Source organism: Argiope bruennichi, chromosome 5 (genome assembly GCF_947563725.1).
Source record: "Argiope bruennichi chromosome 5, qqArgBrue1.1, whole genome shotgun sequence".
NCBI lineage: Eukaryota > Metazoa > Arthropoda > Arachnida > Araneae > Araneidae > Argiope > Argiope bruennichi.
In genome coordinates, this window is record NC_079155.1 from 22,461,255 (window position 1) to 22,479,672 (window position 18,418).

At 27.2% G+C, this 18,418-nt stretch overlaps 1 protein-coding gene across 3 annotated transcripts in view; it reads right to left on the minus strand.

Moving 5' to 3' along the window:
- Window positions 1-2,273: 2,273 nt before the first annotated feature.
- LOC129969640 (N(4)-(Beta-N-acetylglucosaminyl)-L-asparaginase-like) overlaps window positions 2,274-18,418 on the minus strand; it is a 28,672-nt gene continuing 12,527 nt past the window's right edge. For 2 of the 3 annotated variants that reach the window (XM_056084292.1, XM_056084290.1), the window contains exons 4-8: window positions 17,948-18,060; window positions 15,963-16,159; window positions 11,843-11,950; window positions 6,229-6,362; window positions 2,274-2,948 (exon numbers count right to left, since the gene is read on the minus strand). In XM_056084292.1, coding sequence (XP_055940267.1) covers window positions 2,857-2,948; window positions 6,229-6,362; window positions 11,843-11,950; window positions 15,963-16,159; window positions 17,948-18,060 — 644 coding nt within the window. In that variant the 3' untranslated portion in view covers window positions 2,274-2,856. The remainder of the gene's footprint in view (window positions 2,949-6,228; window positions 6,363-11,842; window positions 11,951-15,962; window positions 16,160-17,947; window positions 18,061-18,418) is intronic. The other variant, XM_056084291.1, reaches the window with a different exon arrangement.

Sequence of the window (18,418 nt, forward strand, 5' to 3'; positions counted from 1 at the left end):
ATGTCAGTCTTCAGAACATACATATTTTCAGAAACATACAAACGCTATGATTTTAAAAAAAAAGCAATAACTTAAATATATCAAATTTGGCATGGGATTTTGTGACTACAAGTGCAGTTTTGTGTCCATTTTTTTCAGTCAGTTGAGAAAAACGTGTCTAAAACAGAAATTCGAATTTTAGATACTATTAATATTTATCAGGGATTAATCGCCAATTAACTCGCCAAGAATGACCCTGCAAGATTCAGAAAAAAAATGCTAAACTCGAGCCAAAAGTTAATGTTTCTAAATATTAAACGCCAATGCCATGTAAGGCGTCCTCTGGGGTGACAAGTTCATTAGAGAAATTTTTGTGGAGTTCACTCCTGCTGGTTCAATGAGTTGCCGAACTTATAACAATTAAAACATTTTCTTTTCCTTATATACTCTCTAACATTTACTACTAACCCAAATTAATCTAATCAGATTTTATAACGTTATTGAAAGATACTGTTTCCAATATTATCCAGTTTGCAGTTATGCAAAAGATGTTATCTAATCAGCAATTTCATCAAATATTCATGTTTCATATAGCTTTTAGTAATTCCATTCCTTTAACTGTTTTAAAACAGAATTAATATCTAGGTTTTCATCAATTCTATAAATTATACCTAGGGGTTTACTTTGAGAAGACTTGTAAGCATTAATTCTTCTTTAAAGACTTTATTATTAACCAGTTATTCTTTTAATTTTTTTAATGTCGTCTTCACTGCTAGCTTCTATAAGTACACTTTCTTTATTAACATTTTCAACATATCGTACTCCACTTTTGAGTTTTGCCGAATCTACTGTCGTTTGAAGTTTGTTCTCCATATTTCTTTTTTCTCCTTCTTTCGGATTAACTATAGCACTCTTCTTTCCCCTATTAACACATTGTTCGATATCTCCCCGATGTTATTCGACTTTCTGAATGCCGGCCATATCGTGAAGATATCGTAACAATGCTGTTCAGCATTTTGTGATAATAGGGTTACTGCGTAATCGGGATCACCTCCTTTATTTCACTACTATGTCTGAATAATTGGGAGTTACAGTTGGCATAACTGGCATGACTGTTTGCATTTTAGCCAATTTCTCATCAAGTATTTCGGTTTCGTATTGAAGTTTTCCGAGTACCATAGATAAGATTACTTGAAATCTAAGCCACTCCCACAAGGTCAGAAATAAATAATCGCATGATTTCCCGATTTACTTTGCTAAAATTCTTAACAGATATTGAGTCAAAGAAACTTAATGCTTCTTGTTGAATGCCCATTCCCTATTTAATTAAGTACTCCACATCAACGTCAATTAGGTTTCCCAGAATCTACTTAATTCATCTCAGAAGAAGGGGAAAAAATCGATATTTCATTGTCAGCTCTTTATTATTCCCAAACATAATGAATAATGTCACCGTAACAAAATGAAAGGAGAAAACGGGAAATGGGAGGAAAAAAAAGTTAAGAAATCTTTTACAAAGAAAGAAAGAAAATTTTATTTTCTTGTCATGTCATTAAATCATAATTTATAGATAGCAGAGTGTGCCATTTTAATTTTCAGATGGTTTTTCAGCTCTCCAGAACATTAATCAAATGATAAACTCGTAATTTAGGAGGATAAATCTAGATGGCTTCGGATGGATACGAGTACTCAAACAGTTCTTGAATCCGAACCGAAAGTATTCACAACTAGCGCAAGCGCAATAAATAACTTTGGAAGAAGACAATATGGCAGCCCACAGAGGACATTGTAACGAAATTGAAGATTTTATTGATGTTCAAAGTTTTAGAACAACAATAAAAATCAAAACTTTCGCAAAAATGTTTTACTTCTATTATCCGGAGTATTAGCGATTTCCATACTTTACAAAAAAAAAAAAAAAATTACTCCACTGAAAAAAAATCTAATTTACACGAGCAAAACATAAAGCACACATCTGAAGTTGAATTTAGAAAAACCTTTTTTAAAAAAACAGGAGGAGAAAAAAAATGAACTTAAAACTAGAATTAAAACAGAATGTTTCATTCATAATATTTAACAGTTTTAATAAATAATACGTATGAATAAAAAAGCTATGAAATTTTAAAAAAATAAACAAATAATATTTATTGACAAGAATTTAATAATTTCATAATAATAATTATTATAAATTTAATAACTTTTTTAAATCAGAAAGAAAATTTTTATCACTATTTTTTTCTATTGGATACATTGAATAGCAGTCAAGTATTCGAGAGAATTAAGGTCCCTTAAAAAATTTTTTATTCATGATCATTGTGGAAAATATGACAGATTTCAGTAATCTAGCAGATATCTAGACAAAAAGAGTACTAGTGTCTTAATTAATGGAAATTCGTTTTAATGGTAAAAACAATGTTTATTGCACAAAATATTGCAAAAGTACACCAAATTCAATAAAAAAAATTATATATCATAAATATTACAAAATATAATTCAAAGTCCTAATGTTTATGTCAGAGCAATATCATTGAAATCCATATGCAGTGACTCATTTTTCCTTTAACATTACGCACTTAGCCTATTTAAAAAGTTGGTCTATAAGAAAGGTCAGACTGATAAACTGCCTGATAATAAAGAGTATACTTTATGCAATCTCATGATGTAACATTTTATATCACATTTGTAAGATAAGTATAAATAAAAATGTTAGAAAAATATTTATTTTTTATAAAATAAACCAGAATTTTCTTATAAAAATCAATAAATAACATTCACTTCTATGGATTTTCATCACAGATGTTAAAATCATTTTAGGTGAAAATACAAAAATAAAGATCTGATTAACATTTCATGCTATTTCTTTCGTTATTTGCTTCCTTATAGACAAGGAACAGACAGTACAGTGACATTTCCTAATTTTCTATTGGCAACAGAGAAGGGAAATGTTGCCATTCCATGACATGCAGCTCCTGTAAAATAAAAAAAAAGATGCTGAAATAGAAGGCTTTAAGCAAACAATAAATTCTCACACAAAACAGACATTTTTTCTTGAATTTAATGTAATGCTATGCAAATAATAAAAAAAAAAGCTTTATATAAGATAAATTTTAGAAACATGAATTTTTTTTAACATGATATTATTTTATTCATCTTAGCAGTTTATAAGCATAGCAGCATATTCATCATAGTATTATTCTAAAGCAAATATCTAATACATTTATTAAGACAGGTCATTACCTTTTACTACAATTATAATAATTACAATTAGAGATTGCAATACCGGTATACCGGAATACCGAATACCGGTATTTTGAGCCATTTGTACAATTTTGTAATATCGGTATTCACAAGTTTAAATACCGTTTTTTCGGTATTTACTAGAAATTTTTAAAATGGTCTCCACTATATGTTCAGAGATCGACAACATAGCAAAATAGTTTACGTTTTTGTTTTTATGTCTCCCTAACGGGCGAAATTAATTAGCTAATTAAAGACTTAATTAATTGCTTAAATCTAAATTATCGAAACATGGATTATCCCTGAAAGAAGATATTGTATCCATAGCGACTGATGGAGCAACAGTTATGAAAAAAGTTGGAAAGTTGAAATCAGCAATTGTGCTATGCTCATGGAATTCAATTAGGAATAATAGATCTATTATACCAAAAAAAAAAAAAAACAGAAGAATTCAAATGCTACGGATATAGAAATTTCCGACTTTGAAGAGAGTGAGAGTGATATTGACAATGAAGATAAGGACAATGTAATTTTGAAGAAGATATTGCTAATGAGGATAAAATATTAACCCATCAAGAATTGCTTCTTATAATCTATAAAATTAGAAAAATTGTTAAGATATTTAAACGTTCCTCTATAAATAATTGACAAATTACTAAAATAAAACAGAACTGAAAATAAAACAGAATATATGTTAATATTAGATTCTAAAACACGTTGGAACAGTTTACTCCTAATGAAACTGAGAAATGAATCCTTTTTGAAACTGAGAAATCCAATCCAAAGCAATAATCGATTTAAACCTGCAAATTAATTTTTCAGATAGTGAATTCGACTTAATATCCAGAACTGTATCAGCTCTACTTCCAATAAAACTGGCTGTTGAGGCATTATGTCGGTGAGTTTCTAATTTATTAACAGCTAATGCAACAATAAATTGCATGTTGCAGTCACTGAAAAAACAGCACACATCACTATCTGAAGAATTATATATTACATTGAAAAATCGCACAGAAGAAAGGCATACCGAAATAGAAAATGTCTTATGGTATTTACATAATTATAATGATTTTGAAAATGAAAATGAAAAAGAAGAAAAGAAAATAACCAATTCAAATCTGATTAAGTTTATCATAAATTTTCTTAAAATTTTTTACCCCCAAACCTATCCACATTCAGAAGAATTCGGTTCAGTTATCGAAGATTATGATGATACTAATGTCGATAGTGAAAAGTAATTGTCTCTTGAACAAAAATTAGAATAAGCGATAAATAATAAAATTTCAACGAACTAAAATACAATACAGAAATCAGCTATATCCAAAACCCTCCGACGAGAAATTGATTTAGAAGATGAGAGATTTAAAGGTAAATACTTGGAAAGAGTATATCATGCATTGCTAACAGTACCACCAACAAGCTTAGATGCCGAAAGAGTGTTTTCGACATCTGGTAATTTTTGCACAAAATTTCTTTTCAGTCTTAATGACAGTATAATTGATGCATTATGTTTTTTAAGATCACTTTTCAAAAATTTGTAATAGTACCACAAACTGAATAGTAATATTTACACTTTTTTGTGATTTAAATAAATAAGATGTTCCTTTATTTTTTTGTGATTCTTTATGTACTGTTATAATTTATAGGTTACAAATTATTTTTTGTGATATTTACACTAATAAAACTGGGAAATAAAATGAAGAAACACCTAAAGTATTCTAAAATTTCTAATACTGGTATTAAAACCAGTATCCCGGTATTAAGATCTAAAAAATACCGAATACCAGTATTGAAATTTTGGTCCGATATTGCAATCCCAAATTACAATCAATGTACAATTGATTGGATGTAAAATAGCTGTTTGGGCGGGGGTGAAAATTGCGAATATTAAATATTTTTTCATTCTTCAAGTAATAATCACATTTAATATACAAGAATTTCAACAATTAATACATTTTATTTTTTTTAATAAGAAGCAGAAGTTATAGAAAATGTGTCTTGAAAGTTGAATAAAATTCAAATTTTTTAAAATGCTTTGGTACATTAATATATTATACATTATTTATATAGTACATATTATACATTAAAAAGCATAATATGCCCTGATTTCAATAAATCCTAATTGAAATTCAAAATTTTAAATTAAAGTTTAAAAATAAAGTTCCAATTAATTTTTTTCAGTGAAACTTTTTTATTGGATAAAAGAATCACTGAAAAACCCTTATACACTATTTAGTATTAAGATTTTATAAGAATGTATACCCTTTCTTTGGCTAATCTAGATCACTGAGTTCATCAATAACAGATTAACTTATTTTTAACACACCGGTTGCCCCTATTTTATAGGGTGACAAAACATATCTATGAAAATACAAATCACCCTACAATGCATAGTTATAATTGAAGGGAAGAACAACAAATGCCAGCTCTTGCTAAATTCAGAAATGATAAAATATAAGAATGACAAAGAAGAACATTTTTTAAAAAATTTTAAAAAAATAAGTAATACATTTTACAGAAGAAATAAGAGAAACTGTTCAAATGTGTAGCTGCTAACACTGATGCATATTTCATATTGTAAAAGTATAACAGATAAAAACAATAGATGATATATATTATAACTATATAGTAACTTCTGCAAAAAGATAATCCTGACAAAAAAATCAGCTTCATTGTTAATGAACCTATCTTCATTAATGAGACTTGCTCTATAACCTCACAAAAAAAAAAACAGGTATAAGAGAGTAACTGAAATCTTTATCCTCTCAATAGAGCTATCTCCACTGGGAGATGCCCATCAGTACTTGAATACTTTATTTAATATCATAAATAATAACATGATTAGAGCTCATCCCTTTTAATTTGCATCCAAAATTTTGAAACATCTAGTCCATCTTACCTTAGACTACTCATATGTTGTAATACAATTTAGATACCACAAACAAATATTATTTAAAGATGAATTATTCAAAAATCTTACAAATAATAAAAATTATTTTTTGCTACACTTACCATACTCTCCATTCATTTTTGCAGCAATTACAGCACCACTGAATGATGGATATTTGGAAATAATGCGTTTAATAGAATCTTTAGCAGCATCAGAGGGATTCATGCCATGCCTCATGTTTTCCACAGTATTATAGCTAAAATAAATGCATATAAATATTCATTTGATTAGTTTCCTAATAAGTAAAAGAGACAAATGTCACATATTTTGAAAAAGTATGCACATATAAAATACTGCACTAAAACTTTATTGAATTATTGATGATTTCATGAACAAACAAGCATGCTCTTAAATCCTAAATGTTATTTCTGAAATCATACATCTTTTGATCAACAGTGAATTATTTTTACAGAACATTCTTGGACCATATACAAAATGCTTATGCAAATTTGAATTATTTGTTCTTTTATAAAGTAATAGCCAGCACATACTTTCTTTTCAAAAGCCTTTTAATTACATTCAATTGCCTTCACAAAATTTGCAAATATGGGAAACTTCAATGAATTATAAGCATTTCAATAGTCTACATCAGACAACATACTATAGATATTCATCTATACTTATAATAAAGCTCAATGTGTGTGTGTGTGTGTGTGTGTGTGTGTGTGTGTGTGTGTGTGTGTGTGTGTGTGTGTGTGTGTGTGTGTGTGTGTGTGTGTGTGTGTGTGTGTGTGTGTGTGTGTGTGTGTGTGTGTGTGTGTGTGTGTGTGTGTTGGCGCTCTACAGGCCAGACCGTTTGACATACAGCTACCAAATTTGGTATATGTATACCTTGGAGGTCGGGAATGTGCACCTGGGGTTCCTTTTTTCGAATTTTTAATTAGAATTTTAATTATTAATTAAAAACTAACTTTCCCGCCAAAAAAATCTTCCATTTTCCCCACCGCCAACTTTTCTGCCAAAAAAATCTTCCATTTTCCCCATCGCCAAACGAGAAAGGCTTCAGTTTTTTTTTCTCCCAACAGTAATGAGGCTAGGGTTAAAATTCTTCGGCGGATTATTTCAATCCATTCTGTTTATTTTCTTAATGTTTGATGCATTTAAAATGAAACATTGTTAATTAATCCATGTTTCAAATTCATTCTGAAGTACTTTTGAATTAAAATAAAACAGAATAAAGGAAATTAAAAATTTCTAATCCGCATAGCGTTACCCCAACTGGCGTAGAAAAAATCACGTATTTGCGTTACGTAACCGGCGAAGAAAATTCCCGCATGCTCATTCTGTTCTGATTGTTGCCATGACAACCGTTATCAATGGATGATTTAAATTATTTTTGGGTTAGTTGCATGCTTTTGTAAGTAAATTGTATTTATGTTAGTTATATATTTTTTGTATATGCTTATAGTTTTAAGTACATCGTTTTTTAAGTAGTTTTTTTAAAACCTGTTTTCAACCGTTTATTTTAAACGATTCGTTTTATTTTCTTAGTGTTTGATGCATTTAAATTTAAACATTGTTAATGAATCGATCTGCTCATAATGAATCTAAGAAAATTTTGTTGACCAACTCTTGAGATATTACATAAATTAAAAAAGATATTCTTTAGTGCGCATAAAGTTTAAACGCTGAGTGACTCTATTTTCAGTAATCAGATTATAAAAAAAATGCTTTGTTTCAGTAAAAAATATTATTATATTAATTAAAGATTAATTCTTTCCACTTTAATTTAAAGCATAAATTCTACGGGTGCTAACAGAAAATGAGAGAGATACATATTACGTTATGGCTGAAGGCCTTTATAATACTATGAATGAATTATATGATAATCAAAATTTGAAGTTTTAAAATATTTTGATGAATAAGCTATTAAAGTAGAAATTGCATAAAATATTTAATTATTAAAATTTTAACGAACATTAAGATTGGCGAACCGGCTGGTCGCCAAAGGCAGCTAGTAATTAATATGGAGAAGCCAGAAATTCATGACACGGTGTAATGTAGCAACCTACAAAGCATTCAGAAAACAATGTTTCAGCTTTTAACTAAATGCTTGTAAGTTATCCTAATATAGAAAATAAAACAAAATCATTCCAACAAAATTTATACAATTTTTATTAAATGATTAGATAATTAGATTAAATAATTAGAATTTACTTCAAAAATAAAAGTTTCTTAGTTAAACTTTTACATACATTTTTTGGATAATATTAATGAACATTATTTGCACTTTAATAATAATAAAAAATCAAGAAATTAAAAACTACAAAATATAGAATATGATCATAAACAGGAGAAATTAAAATGTTCTGAATTTTATAAATTTATATACATATTTAATGCTTATATAATAAAAATAGAATATATATATATATATATATATATATATATATATATATATATATATATATATATATATATATATAGCATAAACAGAATATATATATATAGCATGAAAGTATTATATAATACTCCATTTAAAATGCAAAAATATCTTGCAACCTAAATTTCTTTTATGTCCAGTAAATCTTCGCTAATAACCAGCAAAAATGATATCCTAAAGACTTTCTTACATTATCTCCAAACAAAGGTCTTACCTACTAAACCTGTTAAAATTGTGGGCTAGGTAGGACCATGAAGCATGGCAGTGGTGAAAAATAATAATGCAATATAAATCTTTGGCATGATTCTGGCATTTCAACTGAATTTAATGACCAAATATGCATTTTGGAACTCTTTTTTCTGATTGTCTGAAACCAAAAGTTGACAGAGAACTACAAATTGTAGACACAAGATCACATACCAAATTTCATTAATTTAAGTCACTATGTTCATGAATTATTATGTTTATGCATATAAAAAAATAAAATCTGACATACAGTCAACACAATAATCGAATTTTTAAAATTTAATAAGAATCTACATTTTAAATGCTTAATCTATCAACAATTTTGATTTATTTATCTCTTTACATTTTGTTACTACTGTTATTGTTACTGTTTACTGTTTGTTTATATATATAGTTACTGAATCCCTTTTTAGTTCAATAGATCAAACAGGTAGACTTCCTCTGAATGGATTTTGCTCAAAATTGGAAAGAAATCTACAAATTTGATCTGAAGTCCAGATATCAATTTCATCTGTTTTGCTAAAAGCTTGTATGATTAATTGTGTCCACAGACAGATAAATATAAACCAAGAATGTGTTTATCGAAGAGAGAGAGGTTCAAAATTTAAACATGGAGATTTGTCAAAATCCAAATTCGAATTTTTTGATAACTGCAATATTTTTGCTATATTTTGGATATGAGAAGGTAGCTTAAAAGTATATATGCATTAGCTCTTAACTGAATAAATTGTTACCAAATTTGGTAGAAATATACTTTGGAAAATGTGGATGTGCATCTGCAAGGTGTTTTTTTTTAATTTTATCAGAATTTATATTAATTAAAAATTAAAAGAGATTTTAGTGTTATTCTATAACTACTTCTAAAAATATTCCTTCACAAAAAATACTTTTTACATTATTCTGATATATATATATATATATATATATATATATATATATATATATATATATATATATATATATATATATATATATATATCAGAATAATGTAAAAAGTATTTATATATATAATAATATATAATGTAAAAAGTATTTATATATATATATATATATATATATATATATATTAAATAACGGCAATTTAATTGTCATGCGATGTTTTGCTGAATTTCTGCAACTTTATCGTAATACATTTTTTGCAAAATTTTAAACGATAAATTTCAATATTGTCATAAATTCAATTTTCATTATTTCATTAAATATTTTATTGCATGTGGTTCTTTCAATACTTAAAGATAAAACAACAAGCCTGATAATAAAGAAAAATTCTCTTTATTAACAAGTCAGCTTATTTGAGAATATGAAAGAGAAGTTACAATATTGTGAAGGACAGTATGCAATCAGAAAATAAATTGTTTGGGAATCTATGTCTTTAAACCCATTATGATGTCACGAATTTAACTTCATTAAGAAGGTTCATGTGTATGATAAACATGCGTAAAATTATTTTTTTAAAACATAACTTTAACGCCTATTACAATTTAATCCTTAAAATTACTTTGCTAAGGAACAAATGAAAATCACTGTGCATTAGAGGTATAGTTAAAATTGAACATAACCATTATTCTCAGTGAAGACTATCAAAGATGATTAGTGTGACATATAATATGACAAAGAAAAAAGAATCAGCATGATATAACATAAGGCATGCAGGATAAAGTTATAAAAAAAAAAAAAAAAAAAAAAAAACCTTCTCTGCAGATGAACAAAATGTAATTACTGTCTTATACTTTTTGAAACCAAACATACCAAATTCAATGAATTAGACCACTTTAGAAAGATTGACAAGACAGAATGATAAAATGTAGGCTAACAGTGGCTAAAATTAACATACATACAGAGCCACACAAGACTAGCTCTAAGTTTCAGCTGCATTAAAGAGGTCAAATTTCTCATATTTAACTTTATTTTTTTAACAAGCCCATAAAGGTCAATGTGAACACCATTAGTAGCTCTGAAAACGGTAAAAATCTTTCATTTCGAAATCAAACATCACAATGTAGAATTGATGAGTGTGACTACATTTCTGATTGAATCACACACAATAATCTGCAAATGTCAGAAATTTAAATTCAGCTGGCTAAAACATATATTGATTCTTAAACTGTGATGTCCACATGTTGACTGGTAATCATTGATGACTGTAGAAAAAGTAGCCAGATATAAGACAGGAGCAATCAGAAAACAAGAGATATTATATGCAACCATAATAGAGAACACTCTTTTTTTAAAAATTCAAAGGAGATTCGGATTGTAGCATGATGATGTTTTAAGGTTTCACTTATCAATATAATTTATCATATCTATTATTTTAAAATTTTCCTTAATTATATAGCAACAATAATGAGCACACACAAAAAAATCATTTATATTGTGGCAACACAGATAAGTATAAATTTCATAATTAAAGCAAAGAAAAGTATTATTATAAAAACATTTAAAATTTGAATCCATTTTTAGAAATTTATCAAAAAATAGAAAAAAATATTATATAGAAATAAAATCGGTGTCATTGAAAAGTTGATTTTATTTTTTGAATTTTGAAATATAGACAGTTTTTATGTAATAATATACACTGAAGTTATTAAAGAAAAAGTATTAAAATTTTAATTAGATTTTAATTAAATAGTTAATTTAAATTTTAAAAATTCTTTATTAATGAGTACTTACTACATAAGAAATAAAAAAGGAATTAAGTCTAGGTCCAGCAGTTTGCCCTGTTAATGAGTACTTACTACATAAGAAGTAAAAAAGGAACAAGTCCAGGTCCGGCAGTTTGCTTTGTAGAGTGTTTTGTGTAATATTTTCATCATGCAAGTTATATGACTATTTTAAATATAGAATACAAACTTAAAACATCATCATGTTGAAAAACTGGAGCACTTGCTTAATTAATAATGCCCTGCTCATTCAGGGTTAAACAATTAACTTTTGGAATACCTTTAGCTTGAGTACTCTGAAATTATTACCCAAAAAATTACTAATGCTATTATTAATACATTGTTTATGACATTTGTTAGTGGCAATATAGGAAATTATTGTATTACCTTGGTAAAAATCGCATCATGACATCTCCATCCCCAGTAGCAGCAGCTCCTCCAACATCTTGGTCAACATAGCACCCAGCTCCAGCAATGGGTGAATCTCCAACTCTCCTGCATGCACAATTCAAACAGCTTTTATATACTAGAACACACAATTACAAAGTCAAATTTTAAAGAAATATATTTCATGTCAGAAATATACTGAACAAATAACTATTTAAAATATAATACCAAAAAAAAGTTTATTGAATAATAATATAAATAAATAAATATTCATTGCTTACCTACCAAGTATGACTACTAAATTTGTATAACCAAAAGAAATTAAATAAATCAAAATATATAACATCATATATATTAATAACTACATAATATAAATCAAATTAATAAATTACATTATCTGTAGCTAGTTTTTAATATTACTAACAAGAGAAACATCAGCATAAAAATGATTTGCAAAACAGCAGACCTTTGTAACCAGATCTTATTTCATTTGGGATAAAATATGTTATTAAAACGATGAAAACATATGCTGTTAGAATTTGTTCGACAAGGTTTCATGGTCTGTTTGAAGGGAAAAAGAAGTGGTGAATTACCTACTGAACAGGTAGGGGATAGAACAATGACCCTTTCCAATTTTCCTCAAATCATTATTTATCTTCTAGATGAATAGCCCACAGAGTGAATGGGCTATAAAGGCATTATTAAAATCTTTATAGTATTTTTTTTTTTATGTAGCTTATTATTCTAGTTGTACACACTTCAAATAAAATTATTACCCCAAACCTGATAAAAAGAGTTGCAAATAAAGTATTTCTGTTTCCTTGATTATAACCATTTTAAATTTAACTCAGGCACAATCAAAATATAAAAATAGGATTTGAGGGTCAAATTATAAATTTTTGAATTCAATAAAAACATGTGTTACCTGACCTCAACAACTTTTTAAAACAAAATCTTAACATTTTTCTTACTACCTTTATAACAAGAATTTTACATAAAAGAATGAAAGAGCATAAGTGATATATTTAAAAGTAAAAAAAGTATTTACTTTGGATGCTTATAAACAGATTGTATTGATTTGTATCCATTACCAGATAGCCAATAGTATATTCCACATTTACAGAAAATAAGGCTTTAAGTTGTAACAAATAAACATTGTACAAAAGATACAAAATCACAATTGCAAACATGTTATGTTTTATTGGAAAGTACGATAAACCTGTTCAAAGTAATAGTCAAAGTTGTAACATTAGTGTAGATAAATTTGGTCTTTTGTATACACTTTATCAATGTTTCTACAATAGGATGCAAATATATATTTTTCTTGATCACATATTTTGCTTTGCAAAAGATTATGAGGCCTTGAAGTCTATTCTGAACCAAGATAATGCATCTATAATTTGTAACAATTCAAAATGTTTTGCAACTTCTTTCTTTCACATGCATATGTTGATACTGGTAAAATATATGCAATTTTTATCAATCTATTTATTTTGTAAAACACATCAATAATTCAAATGTATTTTTGCAATTGTAATAATGTTTCCAATTTAGATACAAATCGCATCTTTGCAAAAGCAATTTTAAATTTTGTAAATACAGTACAAGTGACCAAACGTAACATCTTTCAAAAGTGTTGATAATTATGATGCATTAAGGTTTTTACTCCTAAAAATATGCAGGACTTGGCTATTGATGTTTGAAAAGTAAATATTGTAATATCTTTGAATGAATTAAAAAAAATTGGCAACAGGGGGAAAAAATAGCAAAAATTTCTGCTCGCAGAAAGATTTTTTTTTTATTTATTTATTTATTTTACCCCCACAGGGAACACATTATTTCCAACAGAAAGAACCATCTCATTTTTGATAAAAAGGAAAGCAAATTTAATTTAATAATAAAATATAACAATAATCAGTATAACATGATATTTAGTTATTGCTAATTAGCACAATAATTGATAGAAATCTAGTGTTGAACATTCTCTGTACACCATCACTGTCCTAAAAGACACAGAACAACATACTAAGAATGTAATACTTTTCTTCATAGTATTTTATTTCCTAAATTATCTTATGGTAAATAATTTTTTTTTTTTTAGTAAACAGAATCTGCAATATACAGTGAAAAGATAATGAAATAATTAATATACAGGATATAAATTTTGCAAATACTAGCAAATATGAGCCTAAATGTGAAACTAAAAACTATTTGTCAGCATAAACATACTAGAATTGTTAATGTTTAAGTAACTAGAAATGATTTTTATTTCTATTATAAACTATTATTGATGTTTTATTTACAACACTTACTGACGACCAATAATTGAAGAGAATAGTAAAAGGACCATGATTAACAAATATCTCAGACAATGGCTGGCAACCGACATAGATTACATATGAATAGGCTTCATTTATATAGGGTATAAAACCTGATCTGTGATGTAGAATGTCTTCATAATTATGTGATAAAAGAATCAAAAATTTTATTTGTTTGCTATAGCATTAATAATAATCTTCATTAAGATCATCATCAGTATAAATTTTCCCAGTAAAAAGAAGTAGAGTATTTTCGATAAAGCAAATAACATTGATTGATTTCAAACCAAGTTTAACATTAAAAAAGTGCAATTTTGAAATTTCAAATCGTGAAAAAATAATAAAATTTAACATAACTTCTGATATTAAGAAAAGATGAATAAGCCTTAATATCAATTGTAAGTAATTTGCAAATATTTGAAATTAAATGGTTGTCTATACGCCATACTATTAGTGCTAAACACTTTCTGTTATACTTTCTGGCACTTCGCATGCTGACACTTACAAAACATATATTACTTAATTTTGCAACATTTATTAAGACTTAGGGCACCAATATTCAATTGCCAAACAGATGTTTTAAGTATATCCATAATTCTTTCATTCACAAATATATGATCAAGAAAATACCGTATTCTTTAATATGCAGCATGCAATGGTCATTAATGTAAATTATCAAACTCTATACTACAACAGAATCTAAGTAATTCCCCACTGCAAACAATCCAGCTCTTCCTATAGTTCCTTTTCAATGGCAAATAGTAAGTAGCGAAGAAAAAAACAATGCATTGCATATGGACGTGAGTGGCTTTGTTGGGAAATAAACAACAGCCTGCTGCTCAGATTTTGGAAAACATTTCGTAATATTTATAATGTATGATATAATAAATGAAAAATTTTTAGTTTTAGTATTTAAATAAACATAAATTTTGGTATTAAAATGCAATTTTTAATAAACCTTTATTAATTTGATACTTACATTACATCTGGCAGATCTCTAGTCAGATAACTACTATAGTCTGTATATTTGCTGTAGGTGGTTCAAGGTCACATTTTCTACTGCGTTACTGGGACCAGACAACCAATAACGAGGTAAAAAATGTGACCTTGAACCGCCTACAGAAAATACACAGACTATAGAATACTGAAAACCTATAGTACTTAATTTTTAAAAATATCAACCCTGGCTACAATTTCTGTTCAAATAAATATGATGTGAAACAGTAGTATTATTTAAAATGGTCTTTCAAAGAAAAATCAGATCTGATATATAAATGTATGACAATTTATACATTTTTAAACACAATTAGCCATCATTTAAATGACAATGTTTTGAGAAGTAGAATCATTTATAAGAAAAAAAAATCTTCTACTACAAAGTATCACAAATGTATATCAGGAAACCTCTAAAATTAACCTCTCACATACAATGGAGTGTCTGACATATACATCGAATAATTGAATTTTTAGATTTAAATTAACAATTATTTGAATATATTCAGTAATTTAAAATGCAAAAATCATTTAGAAATGTTTTAATATCTGAAATTCCATTTATATTATTACAGGAATTAAAATAACAATTAATGTCTAAATAGTATGTATTATCTAATTAGAAAGTGTAGTGAATTTGTAAAACGAGGGGTACAGAATCAATGTCGAAATAATAATATAAAATAATAATAATATATCACATTATTGAAATATTTACGATTAGACAAAATAAAATAATATTGGTCATTACAAAAAGAAGAATTTTAAGTTATAATAAATTTAAATTTGCTATATTCAATGCAGCTTACCCAGGAATTTTAAATCTAGCTCCATTAGTTGATGTTCCACCAGCAATTCTTCCATTACCATCAATAACTATCATCCCAATAGTATCATGATTATCAGTTCTAAACTTACTAGGAGAAGTATTAATTGTCTGAGGTCTATCCTGAGAAGGCAAGGCTTTATATGGTCCACATGAAGTCTTTGGATCAGGCACCACATTCTGCAGAAAAATACAGATTGGTTAGAGAATAATGTTTTGAATAAATATTCTACATAGCATGCAAATTTTATCTATGAAAAGCCTGCTATTGATGCAAAAATGCAGAAGTGAGGATAGAATTTTGTCTGTGGGTCTGAATTGTCTGTCTAGAAGGACAATGTATCAGGAAGTTATGTATTAAACTATTCTACTCTAACCAAGAAAGGAAATGAAAAAAAGATAACAAAATTGAAAATAGTGTTTCTAACCTCTTTCATAGATGACAGTTTATCTGATTCATCAACAATTCTTTAACAATAAGTTCTTAATCATTGTAATTTACAGATGATATAGATGTTTACAAATTGCAACAATTATTTATTTAGTTAACAATTATGGTATTCTCCACCCAAACACATACACACACATCATTTAGCTAATCTGTTTCTGCTCTGATCCTCCCACAGACAAACCTGCAGACTTATTTCCTCATCTGTTCAGTTGTTCATGCATGATAAATAGATAGATTACCCATCAAAATAATAATTTTGTCTTTGGTGGAGGGAAATAGTAGATCTTATCTTATTGTTAACCTAAAAAGAGGGAATTAGTACAAGTTGTTGTTTAAGATTTTACTTGTGATTCATTTCAGTTCTTAGATTAGTTTATGGAGAACTATGGATTTCAAACTCACTAGTAAAACTTTGGATTGAAATCTCGGTGATTATCCACTAGCATTCCAAATATAACTTTTTCATACCCTTATATTAGCTGTAACCATAATATGTATCTGTGCATATATAAAAGCTGATATTGGTAATAACCTTCAGTATAATTACCCATTTCAACATAAAATAAAAGCCTTTGTTTTAGTTTTAAAGCGGCTATCATCTCATCCACCACAAGTTCAATTTAGAGTGAAAATATGCATGTATCTCACCAAATCAAATCAGCATTGCTTTGTTTGTATATAAGTGCATGGACATGAATGTAAATATATTTTCTATATTTATATGGAAATTAGCTTTTATGATATTTGATTTTTGCAGTTATCAATATTTAGCTTAATGTAATTCATATTTAAGATTCACCTGAAAATAGCAGAGAAATTAAAAAAATAAAATTAATCAAAATTAAGTCCAAGTTTATTTGTTCCTAATCTTAACAGCAATATAAGAATCTAAATACAACAACAAAAGATACAAGAAATCTTACATCTGAATCCATAAGCAAAATGGAAACAAAATAGACCCAAAATATTAACAACAATAAGGAAAGTAGTGAAAAATGCTGTTAATCCAAAAAGAGCTCAAATTCATAGATATATTAATAAGCCTAGTGTTGTCAAGAAATAAAATACTAATATTGCAAATTAATCAACTTATAGTACTTAAAAATTCTAATCAAATAATATACAATAGTGCAATTTAAAAAATGCAGGTCTTTCAATTTTTATCATTTTATTCAATTCATAAATCTACATTCTATTCTTCAAGTTCTTAAAAACATTTAAATCTTTTGCAATTTAAGGAACTTATATGGAATTTTAAATGTATACAATAGCATGCATATTAGATTAAGGAAATGGAGTTCATTCCTTAATCTATCAAGCAATGTAAAATTCACTGTTCATTATTTCATCATTACATTAACATGTATAAAAATGCATTGTGTAATGAATAATACTATTATTCTGAAAATATACAGTCAAAGACATAAAATCATATCATGAAGAAATAACATTACAGGTATTAAAAACATAAAAACATTTATGAGAATTCACTGTTTAATAAAATTATTTCTACTAACCATCCAGTAATTAGGTTGGCAGTTATTCTCTTTCCACTGTTTCCAAAGACTTAATGAATAATCTGTGGATAAATTTTCTTCCTTAAACCCCATACTTATTGCAAATTTAGTAGCTGAAAAAGAATCAACAAGTCAGAAATTCAACCTTTCAGAAATTATTCTTTTTTTTTTTTTTTTTTTTTTTTTTTACAAATTATAACATATTCCAATTGTTATAGATTCCCACATATAACATTCCAATTCATATAGAATTCAGTTTTAAATGAAAAAGAACTTGTAAGATATGTCTAACATTATTTCTATAATCTAAAATGTATGAAGACAAAGACAAATTCTTATTGCTTGAGACAAGCTACTGGTATTGTATAATTACAAAAAGAAAAAATTTGTGTGTGTGTGTCATGATTTTTAAACAATCCTTCAATCATTTCATTTTGAAAAACCCCAGATTCACTATAACATTAGCTTCTG